This window comes from Poecilia mexicana, unplaced genomic scaffold, assembly GCF_051168715.1.
Source record: "Poecilia mexicana isolate PSO_F unplaced genomic scaffold, ASM5116871v1 scaffold_14, whole genome shotgun sequence".
Classification (NCBI taxonomy): Eukaryota; Metazoa; Chordata; class Actinopteri; order Cyprinodontiformes; family Poeciliidae; genus Poecilia; species Poecilia mexicana.
In genome coordinates, this window is record NW_028263383.1 from 8,979,939 (window position 1) to 9,005,004 (window position 25,066).

Sequence of the window (25,066 nt, forward strand, 5' to 3'; positions counted from 1 at the left end):
TGTGTGTGTGTGTGTGTGTGTGTGTGTGTGTGTGGGTGTGTGTGTGTGTGTGTGTTTTGGGGTGTGTGCCTTAGCACACAGGAGGAGGAAACAGAGGAAGGAGAGGATGAGAGGGGTATAACGGGGAAACAAGGAGAACAGAAAAAGGAAAAGGCTATGTCTGTGTTTGTGTGGGAGAGGCGGCAGCAGGGCCAACATTGTACATCTGTTTGGACCTTCTTCATTCAACCCCTGTGGGTGTTTTTTAACAGATTTCCTGTCTCATTGTACAGAGACATATGTAATATATAAAGACTTGCTATTTTCAGCTCAGTGATCTTTTCTATCAATAACTGCTAATAGTAAACATTTCTATCATTGAACATCAGATTACAACCCTGGCCACTACATATTTGCTGACAGAATAAAAATGTGAAAAAATGAAATGCACATCTTAAAAAGAAACAAAGGCAACAAATTTATAGGAAAAGCAAAACCACAGACACCCAGAGGAGGAAAACCAGAAAGTCATACCGTTCTGCAGCTCTGTAAAAGTGTGTGTGTTCATTAAAACAGGCAGTTAGAGTAAATCAGCTGGTGAACTGAATGTTGAGCCTTTAACTGCTGGGACAGGTGCGTATGAAGAAGCTAAATGAGAGAAATGAATAAAACATCCCTTTCTTTCTCTTCTCCATCTCACATTGCCACACAGTCACACACACCAACACACACAAACTGTGGCCAAGATGAACGCTGCCATTATAGCCCTGGTATGAATAATTCCCAGCGGGCCTCATCTTTAAGCAAACACTGACCTTCAACACAGGAAGTGGTCCTGAAACATTAGAAAGCAAGTGAGAAAGGAAGTGCAGGCATAATTCACTGGGAATAACTTGAATCCAAAGTTTCTAAAATGTTGGAAGAAAAAAAGTCCCATAATTGAAATAGGTCAAAGTTTATCATTCCTTATATATAGTATTTAAATGATATGAAGCTAAATTCTAATTTCTATATCAGTGTACTTAATTTTGCAAAGTAACTAACAACAAAAAAATCATTGCGTTGTATGTAAAGGAGCTACACAATCAGGATGTGGGAAGGAGAGAGATAAATACATACAACCATTTTCAAAACGTCTCCTTCCTAAAGAGGCGTTCCTAATAATGGCCTAAGTCATGATTCACCAAAAGACAATTTAGGCAAAAGAAAAAAAAAAAAAAAAACTTTTGACAGAAAATGTGCACCAAACTCAACAACAACAATCATACCTAAGGACAATTCACAGAGAGCAGCAACGTTGATGCTTTTTTATAATGAGGTTTTCCCAGAAAGAACGCATGGAAAGAAGATGATGGATGTTCAAACCAGCAACTTTCCTGTTGCCTAGAAAGTGACATATTTATCAAATTTTTTCACAAATAAAATAGAAAAATGACTGATTGAATGTTCAAAGCTTTGAAACAACACCAACTTCTCCTCAACATTATTCCTGACCAGTTTCCTGGGTTCTGGTCTTTAAATAGTCACCTGAACCTTTATAGCTGGATCAATACGTTACACAAACCTACTTATTCAAGAGGTGACTTCAGCACAAATTGTGCTGGATTGTAATTCAGGGGTAACAAAGTTTGAGCCTTTTCCACCTCACTGGTTTGATTTAAAAAAATGTGCAAATCAATTTCTCAGAGAATCAGTTTTATTTGACATGTTTTAGCAAGTAGGCTTGTTAAATTGCAAATTATTTGCTCTGTTTCATACAGTATAACACATAAAATCAAAGAACTGTGGTAATAAAGTGAAGCAAAGCAAATCTATATTTAGGAGGGTGGAAGGTGTGATAGAAAAGAGGGCAACACAGTAAAGGAGCAATGAGAACAGGTCAAGAAAGGAGGAAAATTATCTCACGTTCTATTTTAGACACGTGTGTGTGTGCATGTGTGTGTGTGTGTGTGTGTGTGTGTGTGTGTGTGTGTGTGTGTGTGTGTGTGTGTGTGTGTGTGTGTGTGTGTGTGTGTGTGTGTGTGCGGGGGTGTACGTGCGTGTGCGCGCATGCGTGTGTGTGTGTGTGTGTCAGACAGTGACAGTAGAGCGAACAGTAACAGTGACGTACCAGGCTGGCAGAGATATTTTAGTAACTGGGACAAGCCAGAAAAGAGGTAGTGAGGAAGACAAAGGAAGAAAAGATGAAGAGATCGTTTAGAAGATCCCATTCGCTCCCTCTGTCTGCTCACCTCCCCTCCTCCCCCACTTACCCCACCTCTCACCCTCCTCCTCCAGTTGATTGACAGCACCCCCACCTCCCCTACCCCCTGCTCTTTGATTGACAGGGCTCCCCAGACGGAGGCTCTTATCCCCTGAAACAAATCTTGATCTGCTCCTCCTCCTCTTCTTCTCTCCTGTGTCTGCTTCTATGAGCCTCCCCCTCCTCCTCCTCCTCTTTTCCCTGTAAATGCTGCCTCATCACCATCACCTCCTCGTTCTACCGTTCCTCCATCCTTTCCTCTTTCCCATCATCTCCACCTCAAGCTGTGACCCCTCTTAACCCTGCAGATTGCACACACACACGCACACACACGCAGACACATGGGGAACCCCCTTAAACCCTCAGGCTTATGCGGGCCCCTTTACAACCCGAGACAACACACTCTGGCTCACAAAACAGACACCCACAAACTGCCTTCCTTAAGTCCTGACACTGATCTAAGCCCTGAACACACTGCCTGAGACTATAACCCAGACTACACACACACACTCTCTGACACACACAGCCTGGGCTTATTAAGCCAATTGTGGGTGTCTAAACATGCAGCAAGCTGAGCAGTGAGGTAGGTAACCCCCGAGGGCCACGGCGAGACCAAAACAGTCAGAGAGGGAGAATAAGGAGGGGAGTGAAGACGAAGGATGCTGTGAATGAGTTGGAGGAAGGCCAGGAGTGAGGAGGGGAAAATGACACATGCAGCAGAGGGAAACAGACGTGTTGGAGAAGAAAGGAGCGAGAGCTGATGAGGATGCTGTCGGAGGAGACGGTAAAAGACGCGAGAAAACAGCTGAAAGGAAGCCCCACACACACACACACACACACTCAGAGAGGAGCTCAGAGTGAATGTGGCTCTTTAGGAGTCAAGCAGGCGTATGATAGGATATCGTTGCATGTCGTTAACCCTATATTAACCCTGAGACACAGTGAGACACTCGCTGTCCCACAACAGGGATTTACAGGGCCATACACACTCTTTCACACACACACACACACGCACACACACACACACACACACACACACACACACACACACACACACACACACACACACACACCTATGCATGGAGTGATGGGCTACTTGTCACTCAGACATGCTCACTGGCACCAAGCATTGAGCTGCCAGTCACTTGGTTTTCCCAGTTTGCTTCCTGTTCATCCCCAGTTAAAGGCAGAAGCATGATGAACAAACGCAGCACTTTTTTGTTAAATGTCAAACAATCTGTTCATCATTTCTCTTCTTTAATTACACGTATTTCCTGTTACGTATTGGTGATTTAAAATCCATGAGTTCCACTTAAAAATAAACTGAAAGCATTTTATCTGCTTCTCCCTGGGTTTACATGAACTCAATGCAGATACAACATCTCCCTAAATTACTGACACCTCTACTAAAGATTTAAACAATACTCTTAGTAAATATGTAAAATGTTGTTGTGATGACCTGCTAACCTCAAAAAGCTTCTCCATATCGATCTTTTCTAACAGCTTTGGAGACATTTTACCTCCCATGCTCTCGCCCTCTGTGCATTTCAGAAAAATCAATCCTTGTTTAAACGTTTGTTTAAACTTTTAATCTCTTTCACTTAATGGCAGTGGTTCCCAAACTTTCTACTTTCTCATCAACAAAATAAAAATATAAGATTCTCATGACCCCAACTCTTGATTTAGCATACAAGTATTTTTGACCAAGTCAGATAAAAGGTGGGACACTAACAACAAAATCACAGATTTACACAATGTGTATCAGCCAAAAAGTCCTGTTTCTGTTATTATTAACAACATTTCTGAAATACATTTTCTCATCATCATTTTTGCTATTTAGACCCTGACTTGCATATTTATAATCCCAGCTTTGTCAGCTACTCCTTTAAGGTATTAATTTCATTTGATTAATTATGAAAAATAGAATTAAGTAAATAGAAAATCTTATTTAATTGTACTTTTCTATGTTCCCTACTTTCTGAGACACCAGCAGCACTGATGCACACACCAATAAATTACAATAATAACCCTAAATTTTGTTTGCCAACAACATTAAGTATTACCTTAATGGAAATGCATGTTGCTGCAAACACAGAAAGCAGAGCTAATGTTAGCTTCAGGTTCAAAACATGAAAAAATAATTTGACATTTGATGTGCATAAATGCATGATTATGGCTAAGGTATTTGAATAAAAAATCTTATTTGGTTTAAAGAACTGTATAAAGTGAATTGATTTGGTTTGAAATGGTCTGGTTGTTCGTAAAGTGGTTAAGTTGTTGAGATTTAGACAGATAAAAGCATCAGCAAAAAATCTTCTCAGAACTTTTTTTCCTAATTCTTCTGATCTCATTTAGAAGCATGGACGCTTTCTCTCAACGGCTCGGTTTATGTTTTATGTTCCTTCCCACCGCTAACGAGCCACTGTTTACCATCCGGCCTTAACACATGTCAAGTTTGTTTACTCAGAAACCCGTGAGTATGAAGGTGAAAATGATATTTTGTTGCTTATTTGTTTGAAATTTTCAGTGATTTAGGGGAAGTTTAGTTAACCTGGAGGGTTTGTGCAGACTTATTATTCTAACTAAGTTGTTTTTCCCCCTTAAACTGCACAACATATGCCTGGTGGTAACACTTTTACTGGTTACCGTAACTTTTGTGTATTTCTATTTAGTTTTTAGGGGAAAAAACTTCATTACTACTGTCTCATTACTATAGGAAGAAAGGAAAATATTCATTGGTCTATTCAAGCTTGAAAAAGTTAAATTCCGATGTAAGTTTATAATCGGTGACTCACTTAAAGATTTTATTCTGTCCTTCTTTCCTCGTGTTTTTGTCAGCGTAGTTCCAGATGTTGCACCAAGATGCTGCGAGGGGGAGAGGGGCTGACAGGAAGTATCCCACGGTATCCACAGTAACCTTGACATTCCTTCCTGACCAAGTTCCCTGAAATCTCTTAGAATTCACTTTGCTGCTTCTCTCTTTCAGCCATGTCAAATGACACACACACCAGCAGTCCCACAAACACCGCTGCTCCAAACGGTCCAGTTCCTCACACATAATGGGTTGTGTATCATTATTTTGTCAAGTTGTGTCTAATGTATCAGCTATTCTACCCACACACACAGATCTAGACGTTAACTTCCACACCTTCCAGGCAAATATATAATGGGAGGTGAGATGAGAAGTCTGAGAGAGCTGACAGAAACAAAACAAAATCAGGGCTGCAGTTTAAAGTTAGGACAATGTTCTGCACAAACATGCAAACTGAGGCAATACACACATTTATATTCTTTAAATCTCCGTGAAGTCAAATTTACTTTGACTGTACCTTTTATGAGTTGTGATGCAGTTAAGTCCTACATTTTATGTTGATGTTACCAACAACAACAACAAAAAGAATACAACACAAATGAAACAATCCTTATAACTCAGTCACATTTTTCCGTATCTACATTACTTTTTAATGTTGCATGAAGATAAGTGGTTTTTAGTGAAAGAAAAAGAAGCACATCATAATTACATCTGCAAACATCTCTTTTTAAAGGATATTTTATTAGATCACCAGCTAAATGAGGCTTTCATGTCAAAAACTGTTTCATCAAGAGCAGTGCTGCTTCGTCATTTACAGCACACATATGGAAAAACTATCAAAACCTCATAGCAATAACCTGATAATAAAGTTACCCAATCTTATATGCTACAACACACCATGCAGATGCTCTATCTGCACTGTGGAAGATCCACTCACCTCTGCATACTGAACGCTTGATTAGTTTAACAAATATTAATTTGATCACTTGGGGGAACTTGTAGACTTTATAAAGCATTGAAAGTTCAGAACAAATTAGCATGAAATATCTATTTATTTTTTAATCTTTTATGATGCAACTGGTTGAATTCACATTGATTTTCCTGCATTTAAAATTCAACAGCCTCTTAAAGGATACACGAGAATCATGTAAATATGAAGTTGCAATAGAAGTAAAGCTGTGAAAAACTGAAAAAAGTAGAAGTGATGGAGACTTTATATTCCCTGAACCTCAACTTACCAGCTTGACTGACAGCTATAAGTTGAAGCACTCAAGAAGTGCTGAAGAATCAACTTTGGATGCAATAACATCCAGTCAGTGGTGTCACTTGTATATGCTCTACACTGAAAGAATGGCAAGTATTTTCCCCAAATCATCTACATTTGGTCACACTGCCAAAAAAAACATGCACTCATTTTCCAGACAAACATGCATGAAGTCAAAATGCTGCACATTTATGTCTCATCACATACAGAAAAGTGACACTGATGAGAACATGTCACTCCTCTCCCTCTGTGTGTGTGTGTGTGTGTGTGTGTGTGTGCGTGTGCGTGTGCGTGTGTGTGTGTGTGTATGTGCTCATGCAGGGTTAAAACAACAACCAAGACAAGAAAAAAATCTGAATAAAATAATGTTGGATCTCATTTCAGCTTTTCTCAGTCACTTTTTTCTTTGTTTGTGACCCATTTTTTGTGCTCCTGCAGGAGTGATTGGAAGAGATGTGGGCGGGTGCTGAGGGATGGATAACTTCATTCCTCCTCTTTGACAGAAAATTGTATATTTTTGCATCAGATAGCCAAAAACACACCTGCTTATATCTAAAGGTGCACTTTAGTTCCAGATATTAGGCAGCAACACATCGGCTGTTGTGCATTTATGTCCTTGCAGATCCACATCTTTCCTGAATCTCACTCGCACAAGTACGCTCAGTTAAAAAAAAGTGTGTGTGTGTGTGTGTGTGTGTGTGTGTGTGTGTGTGTGTGTGTGTGTGTGTGCGTGTGTAGGTGTGCGCGTGTGTGGGTGTGTGTAAGGTTCTCTTTTATGGGTTGCTGCTAACACCAGTGCTCATCATTCCTGCTGTTAAATGCAAAGCTTGTGTCTCAAATGTTTCACTCCGCTTCACATCAGAAGGCACTGATTCAGTCTGAGGAGCATCTATTTCAGTAGCGACAGCAGATTGTCTAAAAAACACAAACATCCTGTCCCACGCTGCCATTCAAACAGGTCAGAGCAGTGTGCCAGTATGTGTCTGGTCTCTGTGTCTGTGTGTGTGTGTGTGTGTGTGTGTGTGTGTGTGTGTGTGTGTAGGTGGGAGAGGTAGAGAGAGAGAAATAGACACAGGCTGAGAACAACGGAGCAAAGAGAAAGTCAGTACCTGTCGATGATAACAGGGTCTGAGGGCGTCTCATTACGATTTCCGCAGCTCTTCTTGTCACAGCACCGACTGAGAAAAGAGACAAGAGTTAAAGAAGAAGACACCGGGCAAAGTGAGCTTGACGCACAGAACATTCGCTGCATTATATGAAAGTTTCCTATTAGAAGTTTAAATTGGAGAGTTCCTACACATAATGCACTCTGACAGCAGCAATAGAGAGGTTATTACCAAATTCACATTTGATCAAGTCAGCCCGAAAACAGGCCAACAGAAGTTTTACCGAAAGTCTGTCAGGGAGATCATCGCTGAGAGCTCAATTTAAAAATAGGCTTCTATGACACAGAAAGAGCATGCATGGTTTCATCTCACAGAATTACACCAGATTTCAGAGGATGTAGCCAGCTTATAATCACAACTCATAAATGAAAGACTGATACATAAATTCATTTGTAATTTAACAATGTACTTGTTGAGGGTAACAGTTGAATATAACATTTATCCCACTAAAATTGAGTAAACATGGCAGTTGCAGAATCATGTGGGACGCTTTCCTTCAGGGAAGCTGGTCAGAGTGGATGTGAAAATGAATGGAGCTGAATACAGGAGAATACCAGAAGAAACCAGTTAGAGGTTACAAAAGACTGGGGCAGAGGTTCAGGTTACAGTGGGACAGCGACTGTGTTGTGTCATGGCAAAATGTGCAAAAGTTCAAGGAGTCTGAATACTTTTGCAATGCATCATAAATTAGATTATCCACCCTAAGCTGGAGACCTTTTGGGTTTAATTTGAGTATTCCAGCATCTATTAGGCAAAGCACATTCAGATTCGCTTAATCTGTGACTTTCAATCAACCACTTGTCATCTGTAAATAAATGCAGCTGCTACAAGCTTTGGACTGTAGCCTCTGTGCTACCTGAGAAGAATGACATCTGAAAAACAATGCTCCCTGCAAACTGCAAAATACATGGCTGTATAAACTTAGGTAAAGAAGTTTCAGGGTGCTGACTTGGCCTTTAAAGTCTCCAGATCAATCCCTTACAGGATTTATGGGATGTAAAGGAAGAGAAGCTTAGATCTCTTGATCCCTGTGACAGCTTGTAGGATGTAAAGGAAATACTCCTCCTGCCTGGCTGCCTGATGGCTCAGGTCATCTTCAGAGGTCATGTAAAGTCTACAGACATGTTTTTAGAGGCATAAGAAAAGGGATTTAAAGTAATAAAATATCCAAAGGTATCTACAGTACTTGTTGAAGATAGATATACTTGTTTCTAAGATACAAAAAGAGGTTTTGCCCCTCCTGCCAAGAGAGCCTGATTAGAGAAGCTGTTCAACATTATGTGTTTCTAATACTCACAAATGAACTCTGGCTGTAAAAACACAACTAGTAAATACAGTATGCATTTTTGAAACAAAACTTCACAAAAAAAGTGTTTCTAAAAAGCACAGTAACAAAGGAGATAGTGCTTTGTTCATCAGCAGGACACGGCCCTTACGACCACGTGAGGTGGAAGGTGGAGGACACAGAAGCTCATATAAGGTGTAGGAGGGAAACATGAGCAAAAAAAACCTGGCAAGCTCACAGAAACTCACACATGTGTACTACAAGAGTGTCAAAGCGGTTTTCTTTGCCTGTATTAATTATGAATAAAGGTGGAAGTCAGAGGGAGGAGAATAAAGCCATGGGGGAATCAGCAATAAAGAGTGAAAGAGTAGGCGTGGGAGGCATAGAAGAGGAGGGGAGACGAAGGGTTTGGGTGGGAAGAAGAGGAAGGGGAGATGTCTCAGGTTTCCCACTGTCACAGATGGCAGAGGTGGAAAAAAGGGACTGACATGTTACACCTTCCTTATTGTCTCCACTATCTGCCGCTCTTTCAGCTCTCCCCCGCCATTCACTTTCCACCGTGCCATGAACTGGGTCACTGCACGGAAACTTTTGGGGAATGGCGTCTCGTCGGTGAGGGTTGGAGATGAAGGAAAGCAGAGAGATAAGGAAGTGGAAAAACGGGGGAGATGAAGAGACCAAAGAGGGAAGGAGGAAGAAAGAATAGGAGTGAACTGGTGAAGGTGGATGAAGTGGTGAAGATTAAGGGATAGAATCATTTTCTACCCTCTTCTATGCATTTCTATTGAATTCATTTTATTTCTATTTGGATGTAACTCTTACTTCAGTTCTAATCTTGATATATTTTGAAACCTAACTTCAAGTTCTGCTGAGTAGAAAAGACTGGAATAAAAAATAGCTAGAGGAAAAAAAAAACAATATTTTTAAAACACCAAGCCTAAAAAAGACATCGTCTTCTCATCAATCAAGGTTCACCAAGGTTTTAAACATGTACAGATTCAAAACCGCAAAAAATGTAGATTATACCATTCCTATCGTCTGAAATCTCTAACAAATGGTAGAGAAAGAGTTGGGGTAACCAGCTGGCTTAGCAGCAGATTGTTCCACTTTTCACTAATTTTTTGTTTTAAAAATATTTCTTCACAAAAAACACAAGCATGATGGTGTGGAAACCTAAAGAGCATCACCAATCACACTTATTAAAGTAGTTCTGTTTCACACTACACAGGACAAGCTGAGATTATTAACCAATAATCATTGCCTATTTCTAGTTAAAGTCAAAGTGAAAATCAACGCAAATGTGTTAGAGATAACATTATATTTTCTGCAATAATCATATTGACTCACTTTAACAGCAGTAATAATTGTTGTTCTTCTGTTCTAATCAAAAGTAGTTGATCATACGATATATTTTCTTTAATACTTGTGTAAATACTGCATATTAAATTACTGTCTTATTTTTAACCAACATTATTTCACTGTAAGAATCTCATAGCAACTGATACCCAGTCCTTAAAGCATTTTGACAGTGTTTTACCATTTCCTTTAAGTCTCTTTTGGCTCCAACTTTTCATATTGTGACTCATTTGGCAACGTGTTATTGTTGTTAAGCATGTCTGGAATAAATTGTGGACGTGAATTTATGGTGTGCAAAATACTACTCTACTATGCCCTACTATAGTTCTTTAATATTCTAAAAGATACTTTTTTCACTAAAAATACAATGATGATTAAAAAAAAGCAGGAGAGTAAAATATAAATACCTTCTGCAGAATTATATTAAATCCAAAGGTTTTAAAAAGTCTTCTGAATAAACTTAATTCTGCTTTTTGTGTATTTGGGTTGATGACATCATAAGAGGGTCAAGAACTGAGCTGGCACTGGTAAATATTATACAAATTAGAGAGCAGATTTCAACATACATTCTCAGGCATTTAAATGTTATGTAGCAGCAAGGACACATGTTTTTCTTGATTTTTAGCATTTTGTTTTAGTTAATTTTTTTTTAAAGATTTCCAGTTCTGTGCCAAATCTTAGAGCAGTGATGTGGTCCTTTGTGACGTGGCAGGTTGGGCTGAGAGCATGTGGCTAATAGCTGCCCCATGATAAAAAGCCACACTGATTAATGGTCGCCCCAGGCTCTTTGTCTGAGCGCACATTCAGCCTTGTGTGGAGCTCCTGCTGCAGAATCAGCACAAGAAAAGTCGAGACAACAACCATAACTTTGACCCCAGTTGTTACTGAAGACGGGAGTGAATGTACAGTGAGTAAATGTTTTAGTTTCTGGACTGTTGCTCCTTCAGAGCAAAAAGTTACACCTGCTGGCCTCATGCACAAATGCCTCTGGTGACGTCACAAAAGCCGTAGTCCAACCAATCTGAGTTATTTTGAGTATGTACAACTGTAATTTTTGTTTGCTTTTCTTTATTCGCATTTTATTTTACATTAAATATCTTTTTTTAATGGTGTTGGCCCATATTTTGTATGGCTACAGTAAAAATATTTGAGCTGGATTAAGAGCACTGCATGGATTTTAGGAAGATTTGGCAAAACTAAAACAAGGACTCCAACCACATTTACTGATGCAGCGAATATGAGCAGAAACCAATTAGACAGACAGGAGTATGAACAGATCTGGACCAGTTTCGGTTCTGAAAAACATGTTAATCATCACCGTTTGGTTCAGTGCAGCAGTGACCATGCAGGTCATCACAATAAATTCTAACCCAAGTATGTAACTCAAATGCATTTAAATGCCTGAGAATGTATGTTGAAATCTGCTCTCTAATTTGTATAATGTTTACCAGTGCCAGCTCAGTTCTTGACCCTCTTATGATGTCATCAACCCAAATACACAAAAAGCAGAATTAAGTTTATTCAGAAGACTTTTTAAAACCTTTGGATTTAATATAATTCTGCAGAAGGTATTTATATTTTACTCTCCTGCTGTGTTTTTATCATCATTGTATTTTTAGTGAAAAAAGTATCTTTTAGAATATTAAAGAACTATAGTAGGGCATAGTAGAGTAGTATTTTGCACACTAAAAATTCACGTCCACAATTTATTCCAGACATGCTTAACAACAATAACACGTTGCCAAATCTATTGTTTTTTAAATGTTTGCGAATAACTTTTGAATTTCAATGGGTGCCTTTAATTAGGCTTTGCAGCTTCGCAGGTCAACACATATTCAGTGATCTATAGAATAAAATATTAGTGTGCCTGATTTCACTGCTAAAGTCCCTGCTTGCGCATATAGATGAACCCCAATTTATATTGTTATAGTTAAAAATTGCTCAGTGACAAGGTCAGGGAACAGGAACAACTTAATTCATGGGATAAATTTGAATTTTTATAACTGCGGTGTGCAGGCCTGTGCGTGCATATGCATGCTTCTTTTGTGTCTTTATGTGTGTGTGTTTGCGAGCAAGAGAGAAAGAGAGAGAGTGAGAGAGAGAGAGAGAGAGAGAGAGAGAGTTCCTGCTTATATTTTATAGTCAGGTTGTGGAAGGAGGCCCATTTGTTAGCCATGAAGCAACAGAAGGGTTCAGATTGACTAATGAGTTTCTCTGTGTCCTAATTAACCAGGCATCATAAAGGCACGTACACACCAACAAAACACTTGTGTTTCCACACACACACACTTCTTTTTGTATAGGATAGGATGGTAAAATGCCTCTATAAATAGACCTCTTTCCTCTCAACCTACTTCTGCAGAAATTTATCTTAAACTATAATTAAAGCAACGACCATGCAAGCCCAAACTCTTGTTCTTTAACATAAATCTTTATGCATCTTGGAGAGAGAGTGTGTGTGTATTTGTGTGTCTGTACAAGGGGTGGAGTCGGGCCGGTAATGAGGGCCACAGAAGAATACAGGTACAAAATATGAGTGGTGAGAATTTCCTCAGATTAACAGTGTGTTGCAGAAGTAATGAGGAGCACAGGGAGCAGAGGAAACCAACTGTGAAATGCTGAAGAGAAGTAAGGACAGGTGACTCACCTGCACATGATCTCATGTGTCAGCAGCACTCTGCACATCTCCGGATTCTTGTCTTGGCCTTCATAAACAATCGGCTAAAAAGAGAGATAAAAGACATAGAGAAATGTTACACTTTGTCTAACACCTTATAACAGTTTTCACACACCTGAAGCTTTTTCACATTTTGCTGCCTCACAACCACAACTTTCATTCTTTCACAAGTAGATTATGTGGTAGACCACTACAAAGTAGTGCATAATTTTGACGTAAAAGGAGAATGTTACATGGTTTTCAACATTTTTTAGAAATAAAAAATGAAAAGTGTAAATACAAATGATTGCAACCCAGCTTTGTGAAAAAAAATAAATGCATGTATCATTTTCCTTCCACTTCACAATTACACAATATTGTTTGAAATCCCTTTAAAATGCATCACATTGTGAAGCAGTTCTGGGGTATGAACATTTTCCACTGCACTGTGAACATCATGTTAAGAGTTTTGGCTAAAAGCAGCATATATTTAGTCAGAAAAACTGTGAGAAAATTCCTTGACATGATCTATAAAATGCCACATAATCATCCAGGCAGTGAAGCTCCACTGTCACTCAGACTTGCTGAGAGATGCCAGTCACTGTCTGCACCACTGTATGGATGCATAAAGATGTATTTGCATTTTTTTCTTCCACACTGCACGCTAACAAACTGGAGGGAAGTGATGACAACATTTTGTGTGAGAACTGAATGTCAAACTGAGACAATTGAATAACTTCCAATGCAGAAATACATTCACACACCATCATATCACGAAATAAACCTGTGGGAAAGTGTTGTTGGGTTAGCAGGTAAAGTTCCCACCTCACATGAGGAGCGCACTGTTGATCAGTCACGCCTTTGCACCCTCACACCCTCTGTGTCGACACGGGCCGTCTGTTACTCCCCCCACAACACACACACACACACTTAGTTTGTTTCAGAGCATCTGCACGAAAACAATCACATCATCTCAGCTGACATGCGGTGCAGGTGAGTTTTTACTGAAAATTAAGTTGTATTTTTTTCATGATGCCCACACTTTCTGCTTCTGAAAATAAGCTCCAGCTGAGGCGTCAACTGCTTTCATTATGCAGTCTTCCAGCTTGTGTAAGGAAGCTCAGAATAAAGTCGTACACCACTAAGCTATCCATCAATCAGGAGGTACGCCCTGTCTATCTTTGGTCTATTCCAATCCGTTTGATCTGTCATTCTGAGCTGCAGCAAATCTCACCGAGTGACAAGCTCACTTTTCTCAGGAAGTAGAAGGGAACTTTCTCCGTCCTCTGCAATAATCTTCAACTCAGGTTCAGACTAGTTGCTGGCATCAAGCAGACGTTAGTAAATTAAGTACCTGTGGCGAAAACTCACTTGTTCCGAACAACACAACTCTGCATGAGGCCACGTTTGGAAACATGTCAAACTTATCAACCGGTGGGTTAAAGATGATACGTAATAAGTCAATCAATCACTCATTGAAATTAATATTTACATGTATAAATTCATGCATTTAAAAGTAACAAAAATTTAAATAAATAAAACATTTACTTATTTAATAAACAGACAAACAGAAAACTACACAAAATATTAGAACAATAATGTATTTTTAAATAAACAAATATTAAATATTAAATATTAACAAGTTAAAAATTAAACCCATACCAAAAACTACTTATTTAATAAACAAAAAACCTCATAAATGAATAAAATATTATTTTACCTATTGAAGTAAATTAGATACATAAATAAATACATTTATGACAATAATTAAGTCAATAAAGGTTACACCTCACCAACACTCATCCTCTCATCTTTCACATATTACTAAAAAAGAATGCATGTAAGCCATGTAAGCCTTTTCAAATTTTTTTACTTTTTCTTTGTATTTAATAAAGTCAAAGTCAAAAGTTGCTGTTCTTTAGTTCTGCTTCAGGGACGACTATTCAAAAATGACACTTAATCTAACCAGCAGCTTAATTTTGAGATGTTGTCTTTTCCAATCGCTTTCATAAAACTGAGTCCTTTGGAGTAATTCATAATAATTTAGGTAGAGCTTTTTCCAAGAATGTTTACAAAGGGTCTGTGTTGTTTTACCCCTGAATGTCCTCCAGGAGCCTTCAGGCCTGTGTGTTTGTAGCGGGGGCCCAGCCTGCGTGCAGACTGCAGAAAGAGCCCCTCATTTGTAGAAACTAGTCCCTCAAAGCCCCCAGAAGCTAGCTTGGATGGCTGCAGCATTAATGCAGAGCAGCCGTACGGTTTAGGAACCAACTCGCTTTAGCCTGAAGCACTTCATACTAATAGCTGGCTGTCTCTGGGACCATTTGTATTTTCTGGAATTGGAGACCCCATATGCTTCAGGACCCAGAGTCCTTCTCAGTTATGATTTTCCACGCATGCACACCCTGATGAAAATGTATTGACACACAAACCCAGAGCCTCTGCAGGTCTTGGTGGTCCAAAGCTCAGGGGATGTGCACACCCAGGCCATTCAAGCATGATGTGTAACATGAAACAAAAATAATATGAGCCTGAAGCAGAAAGTGTGACAACATGCAGACTCAGCCGATGCTGACGTTTCCACAGCGAGTCTCACTAGAACACAAATTAAAAAAATACCTTCAAAAAATATTTGAAATGACCTGAGGCCAAGCTCAAAGTTCCCGTTGACACATCGCTGAGGCTGACCCAGCAACCAAGACGTTGGAGATATTTCAGTACATCATGTCAATCTACACTCTAAGTGCAAAGTACACTCCCTTGAAAAAGTATTCACGCCTGTTGAACTGTTTTTATAACACATTTGGTCATGATACAATTTCAGTGTATTGTATTGTAATTTAATCTGACAAAAGCATAATAGAACATTTCTGCTATTAGTCAAGCGCTCCAAAATCTGACACTTGGCATAGATGCACAAGTCATGTAGGGAAGACGGCAAACCTTTGAAAGAAGGTGCTCTAGTCAGATGAGACCAAAATAAAATGTTCTGACCTAGATCCAAAACAAAACATTTCATGAACAACAATTAATGGTGGCAGCAGGAGCTGCAGAGATAAAAAGCTTAGGCAAGAGAATCTGCTGACAGAATCAAACTGGCCTTCATGGAAAACTGGCAAAGGAGGTTTCATTTGTAATTTGCAATGTAGAAGACACAGCAAACATATAAACATTAAACTACAGGTAAAACTTTATATGGTTGAAAACCAGGGGTCACAAGCAACACGTTGCATTTGCTCAGTTACATTTACTTTTTGAAAAAGCCAAAAAAGTACATCTAGAAATAGTTTTACTGTATTGTACTTTTTACTTTTAGTGGAATTTTACGATTATTTTTAAAACATGTTTTAACCAAAAGTGAACTAGACAGAAAAACACATCTAAAGTTAGACTTTTCATCTAACAAGATAGAATAAATAGGATATAATGTTACAAGAAATTTTTTATCCTGTTCTGACATATATATACTACTTACTGGACATACTAGTTTCGTAAATGTTATGCTTTTTGTCTGATTACATCATTTTTAAATATTAAATCAGGTGCTATGATCAGTTATTCAGTACTTGAGAAAGCTTCTTACTAAATATGGTCAATTCAGTCTTTTTTATATTGATTGTGATTGACTGTGACAAACTGTAACAGGATTTAATAGGTATAAATACATTTTCAAGGAACTACATTACTTCCATAACTGGCTTTGATGTGACTCTGTGTAACCCCGAACTTTTTAAGACATTAAGCCTGAAATAGGAATCCGGTTTAAATATGTGAGGCTCAAATGTGAGAGGAACAATTTCCCTTATTATCCTGGGGAATGCAAAGGGCAAACTGTACGAAACCGAGATCTAAATTTTCCAGTAAATCTGTCTTCACACAAAAAACAACCGCACTAAAATCTTTTACGTGTCGTTTCTTTCTGAATCTCCTTAACAGATTTTCTTCTGGTCATGACTTTGCCACCTCTCGCTCCCGCTGCTCTTCCCCTCCGATTCATTGGGTTTTTCCTTCTTCTCTTTCTCTCTACCTCACCACGACTTTTTCACTGCCTTTCAGCTGCTCGCCAGAAGTAGTTTTGCATATGTGGTTTTTAAGCAGGGACCCATTAGGCAGGGAAACACACTTCTTCCTGTGTTATTGTCAGCATGATCCATAAGTCAGCGATCCAGCAGGGCCTGCAGTGACAGACGTTGTATTCTTAGGGACACGGTGGTAATCAGCGAGCGCCATATGACGCTTTTAAACATGAAGAGGCTTGCCTGTCATCAATTTAAAGCAATCTGTTCCCGACTTCAACACTAAAAGAAAAAGCAGGTAGGCATCCAGAAAAAATAGTTTAATTTAAGTGCCAAGCATTAGAGCTGGCTTTACTCTTCTGGTATGTCAGAACTGAAAAACTCAAAGTGACTTACGAGTATTTTAATGAACGACAGCCCCAAGTAACATCTGAAGGTAAAAATCTAAAATTAAACCACAAACCTCAACAAGTTTTCTTGGGATTTTATAATGTACAGAACACAAACCTGTGCATAACTGGTGATAGAAAGAAAAGGAAAAGCTGTTTTGAACATTAAATCTATTTTCAGTCTGCTATACACGGATTTATCCCTGAGTAAAATCTAATACAACCAACTGCTTGTCGAAATCAAGACATTTGTTGTAAACAGAGTCGACCTGTGCGTAATTTAATCACAGTATAAATACAGTTGCTCTGAAGGTCTGTTAGAGAACATAAGTGAACAAAAAGCATCATGGAGACCAGGAGACACAGCAGACGAGTCGCGGGTAAAACTTCCAGAAGCTTAAAGCACAAGAGATCATCTCAAGCTTCAACCATCTCACTGAGCGTTGTGCAAATCAAATCACGCTCATTGAACTCTTGGACTCTGACTATTTTAACAAAAGAATCTTAATCTAAACTTTTTCTTTTGCAAGGTTTGTATGATCTGACCAGATAATAAAACTTCTTTTGACTTTCTTTGAATATTGTCTTCTTTTCTCTCTCAACCAGGTTTGGAGACTGAACAAATAATCATCGTCGTGTCAAGAGGTTTTTCATTTTACATAATAACTGGGCATACACTGAGATACTTTTAAGACCATTTAGTTGCACTGAGTGTAATCTCATGAGTATCAGAGTAAAAGTGGCTGGATACAAACGCACACCATACTTTTCAGATTTCTATTCACAAAAATTTGTGAAAATTGGTTACTAATTTTCTTTCATTTCACAACTATCTATTACATTCTGTGTAAAATGCTTTAAAGGCTGTGGTTATAAAGTTGAGCAGTTCAGGGTGTATGAATACTTTTTGCAAGTCTCTGTAAGCTTTCACCACAGGAGCATCTCGATGCATAGCAGCCGCTTTTCATGATTAAGTGCCATCTTTCACTCAGGCTCTCCTCCTTCACGCCATTTGAAACGACGTCCCAAAGGTTCACTCTCCAATTCAAAGTAAGTAATATTTCCAGCACTTGCTCTCAGCATTTAAATCCCTACTGATCTATGCCGTTCATCCAGAGCTGCAGGGAGCATATTATGCCTCATTGCAACTGTTTCCCTCTTACCCTCGCTCATCTCTGGCTATTTCTAGACTTTAATGCTGTTTAAAATATGCAAGAGGTATGCTACTACTGTAGCCATGTCTAGACCACAGAGATTAACAGGTCCTCTCTGAAAAGATATCACAACAGACAGTGTGATGGAGGCGTTGGACCTGTGGTGCTTGTCTCAGAAATCAGGCTGGATTTTGTTTCCCTTTATCATTATTACAATTGTGAGTGTCTGCCTTGTCTCTAATATATAAATTTCTGTGTCACACTTTATTTCCATTTTTCCACTTTCTGTGCTGTTGCGCAGCACAGAAAGTGGAATATATATGTGTGGTATATGAATTCAGTACAGTTAAAAGGATCCATGTGAATGCAGACTGCAAAAATATTTAGGTTACTGTTGTCTAAACTGACAGGTATTTGAATTTTTATTTTGGGGCTTTAACTTCAATTAAGTTTGTTAATGCTAATTAAAATAATAAGTAATCTAGGAGATATAAGCAGAAGTGTCCAAATCAAATCCAGACTGAATTGACTTTTCTGCTTCAAAAGTTTAAAACAATCAAATTTGGCTTGTTTCCTTTTGTATTGTGAAAATGCAGATAAAAAGTGTGGAAAAAAAATGTAAACAATTGTGACGAGCGAGGCGACGTTTTGCCTTTAATGTTACCTCAGTGAGAAGATCAACACACATCAGTACCATTCTTGGCTTCATTTTTCTCTGCTTGGCAGTCCTGAGGAACAACTGTGTGTGTGGCTAGAAAGACAGCAGCCATGACATCACTAAGCAACTAAGCCAACCACACGGCTGTTTTGGTTCCACCACCTGTTATTGTCCTATTCATCTAACACTGGGAATTTAACGCACCCAAACAGAGAGACGCACACGCACGACTGAAACAATACACTGACTCCTGTTCACTGTGAACAGCCAAAAACTAACTTCAAATAAATCCACAGCACACCCATAAAAAGAAAAACTTCATTCAACAAGTTTCCAAGGCCCACAGCATGACACATCCTAAATCTTACTTAAAAACTAGACATAAGGTGCTCTTCCATATATTTTGTTGCATAATCAGACATTTGTTTCAGAACATTAATTCAGTGAGAAAACAAAATCCAACATAAAATAATTGCTTTTAAAAATTAACTGGTTGCTCTTTGAAATAAATTTAAACATTATTTAATTTATACCTAAATTTCAAGCTTACCAGAGTTTCTAGGTACTTCCCTCTCCAATTCAAAGTAACATTTCCTTGCTTACTTAATGGCATGACTACATAGACTTAATGTAGCGATATAGCCAATATATTTTTACTACGTTCACACTGCAGGCCTTAATGCTGAATTCCGACTTTTTTTTTTTTTTTTTTTTTTTTTTTTTGCACGGTCATTCATTCTTACAAATATATGCGACTTGTATGTGAAACGCAAACGAGCTAAAAGTGTCCCGCATGCAAAGTAGAGGGCGTAATAGCGTCACACATCAAGAGCGTGCTCAGTGTTTTGTCAAAAGAAGAAGAAATGCTCAGTGTTTGCGGAAGTAAACACTGAGCGTATCTTACGATTTTGAAGCTGTTGTCCGTCCGGATTCAGCACATTAACAACTTACTCCTCATTACAGTCCGCCATTGTTGTTGTTTTTCCTTCCCGCTTACGCGTATTTGGACGCAGAATAGTGACGTTTGTCGAGGATCAATGACGTTCAAGGATGAACGCGGCCTGGCCGTTAAGACTCGGGCACATTTGAAAAGATCAGATACGTATCGGATTTTGAACCACATATGTAAGTATCCTGGGTCAAAGAAATTCGATCTGTATTGTTCAGACTGCCGTGGAAAACTCGGATACAGATCGCATTAAGACAAAAAAGGAAAAAAAAATCGAATTTGGGTCACTTAAGGCTGCACTGTGAACTTAGTCAAAGACACTCCATTTTCTGTATACACAGTGAGAAGGATTGTAAACGAGGTTAAAAAAAAACTTTCAAAACTTACAGTTCAATTAAATTGCAGCAACAAGTGGTCTCTTTACTCTCTTTACACCAAGTCTCTATAGCAACCAATAAGCAAAATTAATGTCCAAACTGGCTGTTTTGGGAAGCGTCCCAGTAAGCCATCTGTGTCCTACCATCACAAACAAAAATCTGTGATGTTTATCAAAACTCTACTGGGATTTTACCTGGATTTTACCAGTCTTAAATGTTTTTTTTTAAGATTGTCAAAAATGTTTAAGATTGATCTATAGGCATCACTACATATGGGCTGGACTTAGAACAATGTCTGAATATGTGGATAAGCACCTCAAAATCACTGTTCTGTTGTAAGGAAGGATCTGCAATAAGCTTTAAAATGTCCCAAATTTTCCTCCTCCACTTTCAAAGAAATAGTTTTTTTGTGAGCCCTTAAAGTGGTTCAAACTGCTGGTTCCCTCTTCAGAAGGGGGTTCCTCCCTGTTATGGGCAGGGAAGTCTAAGAAATGTGCTTCCTTCATCCTGCTTAATCTTCCCCCTCCACTAACACCAATTAGCCACAGGAGACACTAGCAGGGAGAAAAAAAACCATCAGCAACACCTTTACCACATGAAGGCAGTGATAATCCTACAAAGGAGGAGATAATTGAGATAATCTAATCTCGATGACTCCTCAGGGCCTCGGTTTTCTAGGCACACCTACATTATATAACATCCCTTTAGATGGAACTTGACATTCTTTGTATTTATTAATAGTTTTTAGCAAATCACTATAGGTGGCACTGAAGTACAATTTTAACAAATACGATATTTACAGTCTTGCTTAGGGAGTGTGGCATAAAACCAGAGAATCCAGAGAGAACCCACACATCCATGGGAGAAACTGTAAGCGCCATGCTAGAAGACCCCAGCCAGGGATTCAACCCAGGACTTTCTTGCTGTAAAGCAAAATTGCTACTAGCAGTTCCAACATGTAGTCCCAAAATTTAACTCCTTAGAAGCAAAATATGTTTAAAAAAAATGAAGACAAGACTTTTAAAGAGCACGGTACTCTATGATGTATTGCAACGTTGAATTAGTTGGAAACTATTTCTTTCTCTCTAATTCGAAGCACTGATACCCATTGTTCTTACATGTTTACACGTTGCTGACCACGTGTTTGTGTGGGAGGGGGTCCCACTGTGTGCAACTGGTGATCACCCCACAGAGATTGAGGTTGAGGTAAAGCGTGTTATTGTTGAAGCCGTGTGGTCCTGCGGGCCTTCCAGTCTCACACACACACACACACACACACACACACACACACACACACATACACACACACACACACACACACACACACACACACGCACACAGTATGCAGTGCAGTGTGGCAGCAGTAATGTGAGACTCTGTCAGAGCCTGGAGCCACATTAACAAGTATTCAGTGCATGGCATTGGCTCTTGGCTCCCCACACGACTAACGGCCAACTCTCACTTTCAGCTTCACCAAAAACAGCGCGTGAGTTGAACTATTTAAATAACATAATTTAAGTAATTTGAGACATTTTGCACTTTATCTGCAAAATGTCTTTTCTGACTCATTAATGTACACATAAACAAAAAACATTAAGCACAAATTGGATCCGATCAGACGATGCTTGCCACCAGGTAGACCAAATCCCAGAGGTGCCGTTACATCTTCCCACTTCCCACTGTGAGCAGCCGACTCCCGTTCCTGTTCCTCAACACCCGCTCGCTGGCTCTTTGCTCTAATCACAGCGAGAGAAGCACAGGCAAAGAAAAAAATGCCTGGAGCCATGCAGCGTGTGTGTGTGTGCGTGTGTGTGTGCGTGCGTGTGTGCGCCACCATCTCCCACATTCACACTGTGGAAACACCCACCCGTTGAATCTCGCACACACAAACGCTCATCATTCTGTGTGTGCAGCTACAATGCATGAGGGCGGTGTATCTGTGTAGCGGCTTAATGTCAGCGAGGTAACAGGAGAGGTGACAGACTGCTGGGAGTGTGAGGGTGTTTACCTGTTTAGTCATGGAGTCTATAAGTCGGACGTAGAAGTCCTGCTCTGTTCTGATGCCTGCCAGGAAGCAGAGGAAGAGAGAGAACACAGATCAGAAAGTTTACATCCATTTTAAAATAAAAGCATTTCCATTACATAAATATTAAAATTAAATCAACAGTAACAGAAATGTTTTTTGCCCCAACATTTTGTTTCATTTACAAACAGTTGTGTAAATTATTATGTATTTTCTCCCTCAAAAGCAACTAAGCTGCATCAATGAACTACGAACAACCCTGCTGTATTACAAGAAGTCTGTTCCCATTAAAACATATATATGTTTTGGCACCTTAAAATAAATTAATATTTTACAAACATTTACTGAAACTAAAATTTTAGAAAAATCTAACCGTCTTTTTTTTTTTTTTTTTTTTTTAGGGAAAAAAAATTCAGAGGAGTAAAAGGTCCTGTGTTAAGAACTGTTTTTAAAAGAAATTCAGCAGTTACTGGTGTGTTTCATTAGTTTTTAAAGACCGATCTTCCCAGTCGAACAGCTCTTAGTCTCCTAACAGTCCCACATGGTCAGAGCATTAAAAGAGGGGGACTTTGACTATTCACATTTGGATAATTTCTAGACCATCCAAAGTCATGGGTGTGCTCTCGTCTCTTCAGCTCAGTCATGATATTTTGATTAGATTTCGGTCTGAGCCATGCCAGAACGTGCTCTTGGTTATTGGTGAATCATTTCTGTTCTGATTAGCTTACGTTTTAGATCATTATCCTGCTGCAAAACCGAAAGATGTCTGATTCCTTTTTAATTGAAAATGTTTTGGCATTTCAACGATTTTATGTCCTCGAACAGGATTCCCAGGGCTTTTGAAAAAAAATTGGCTCTAAGCATCACAAATCCTCCATCATAACTAACAGTGGATATCAGATGCTTTTTAACTATTCATCCTTTATTTTCCGAGTCACACAAACTTGGAATGGTTGTTGCTGAAAAGCTCAGTCTTATCCCCACCTAATAACCATTCAGTTCAATTTAAAGGTCCTCTAGCAAACTCTACATTTGTGATGGTAGGACAGCATGCCTCCAAAACCACCTGTTGGCATCTAACCAGCAGCTAATGGTTGCTATGGAGACTCGTTGGCTCCATGACGCCACTTTTTGCTGCAAATCTCTAACAGAGAGCTTTGGAGATTTTTTTCTATCCTCCTTGTGAAACTACATGGTGGTAAGATTATGATGGACCTCTGTCACATCATATCTGTTCCAGGTAAACAACTTATGGATCAATGATTAGCAGTTTGACAGATTAAAAATTAAGATAAAGTAAACAGACAAAGTAATATTTAAAAGTTTTTTGTACAGCACATCAGTTGCTTCCTATGTCTTAAACTGTATCTTAGCTATTAAAATACAATTTATTAAAATAAAATTCTTTCATTCTAAAAATCTTCCATTCTTCCGTTGTATATATTTCATTATGACAGTTACCATTAATTATGCCACTGGTGCATTTAAACAATTTTTTTTCTCAACACAGCATCATTTTCCTCATTGAAAGGATGTACTCAAATTATGGGTTGGATTATTATTTTTACTTTATCTTATTTTATTGTGTGAGAATATTGGATTAGTTAATAAAATTAGCAGTAAATGTTTTTGAGTTCCTTTCAAAAGGATTCCAGCTAAACGGAGACTCAGACTAGTTTGGTTCAACTTTCAATTTCCAACATTTTGGCCCATAAATCTTCACATCACTCTGCCGTAAATACATAAAAATAGAAAACAATGAACAACGGACATAATAAATTAGCAGACAACTACTTCTTAACTGATCTGAAGCTGTCAACAAGTGCAGGCCTCACATTGTAGCCGTGCTTTTGTTGCAGTGTAAAATAGACCTGCTGGAACTGGGAAGCCTAATTTAGGGACAGTGACAGTGATAAAGCCACAAAGCTGCTCCAAATCGCCCGCAACAGCTGCACTGAAATTTGACTAATAGGTCTCGAGAAACTCCTGAAACTCTCCTGAGTCCGTGTGACAGAAACAAGCTGTGGCCGCCTGATGCTCTTCTGCAACGTTTCCTCCCGGAATGTGGAAACAGTTTAAAACAACGCCTGTGTGCACATTTGATAAAGGCAGGCTGTGATGCTGATTGGCTCAAACTGATCGGAAATAATGCGACCACTCACCGTTACTGTAGAGAAGCTGGAGTCGGTAATGAATCCCGTTATTGGTTTTCTCCCCGCTCGACTCCTTAAACACACACAACAAACTCTAAGTTGTTACTGAGATTTAGAGCACTTTTATTTTAAAAAAAGAAAAGCTTTGCGCACGTAGGAAAGACCAGACCGAGGGAGTTCAGCCACATATATTAAATAACAGAGTGAATTATGTTCACTGTTGATATATTAAAGGAGCGCAGCCTTGTAATTTAGCTCACTGTGTTATTGTGGATTTTTAATTCCTCTGTAATTACCGGTTATGTTTGGAGGGGGGGACAATAAATCCGACACTTGGTTCGCCCGCTGCATTGCGATGGCATAATTGATGAGGCGCTCGCTGCGCTCTTGTTTATATAAAACAAGTGGTTATGTTCAACAGAACCATAAATTAAAAATAATTTAAAACGAACACTGAGTTGGAAATTTAATGGAAACATTAAAGAATCATTTTCTTTTTTTCTTCTTTTTTTTTACAACGTGTTTATGTCGTTTATTTTGGCCTTTTTCAAAATCAAATTCTGATTATTATAGTTGCTAATAATAATAAT

The 25,066-nt window shown here is 38.8% G+C and overlaps 1 protein-coding gene across 2 annotated transcripts in view; it reads right to left on the bottom strand.

Annotated features, from left to right (window-relative positions):
• Positions 1 to 25,066, bottom strand: part of LOC106929927 (transcription factor COE1) — a 99,250-nt gene that overhangs the window by 72,288 nt on the left and 1,896 nt on the right. For both annotated transcript variants that reach the window (XM_088012742.1, XM_088012743.1), the window contains exons 3-6: positions 24,486 to 24,549; positions 22,309 to 22,364; positions 12,752 to 12,825; positions 7,407 to 7,475 (exon numbers count right to left, since the gene is read on the bottom strand). In XM_088012742.1, the coding sequence (XP_087868868.1) occupies positions 7,407 to 7,475; positions 12,752 to 12,825; positions 22,309 to 22,364; positions 24,486 to 24,549 (263 nt within the window). The remainder of the gene's footprint in view (positions 1 to 7,406; positions 7,476 to 12,751; positions 12,826 to 22,308; positions 22,365 to 24,485; positions 24,550 to 25,066) is intronic.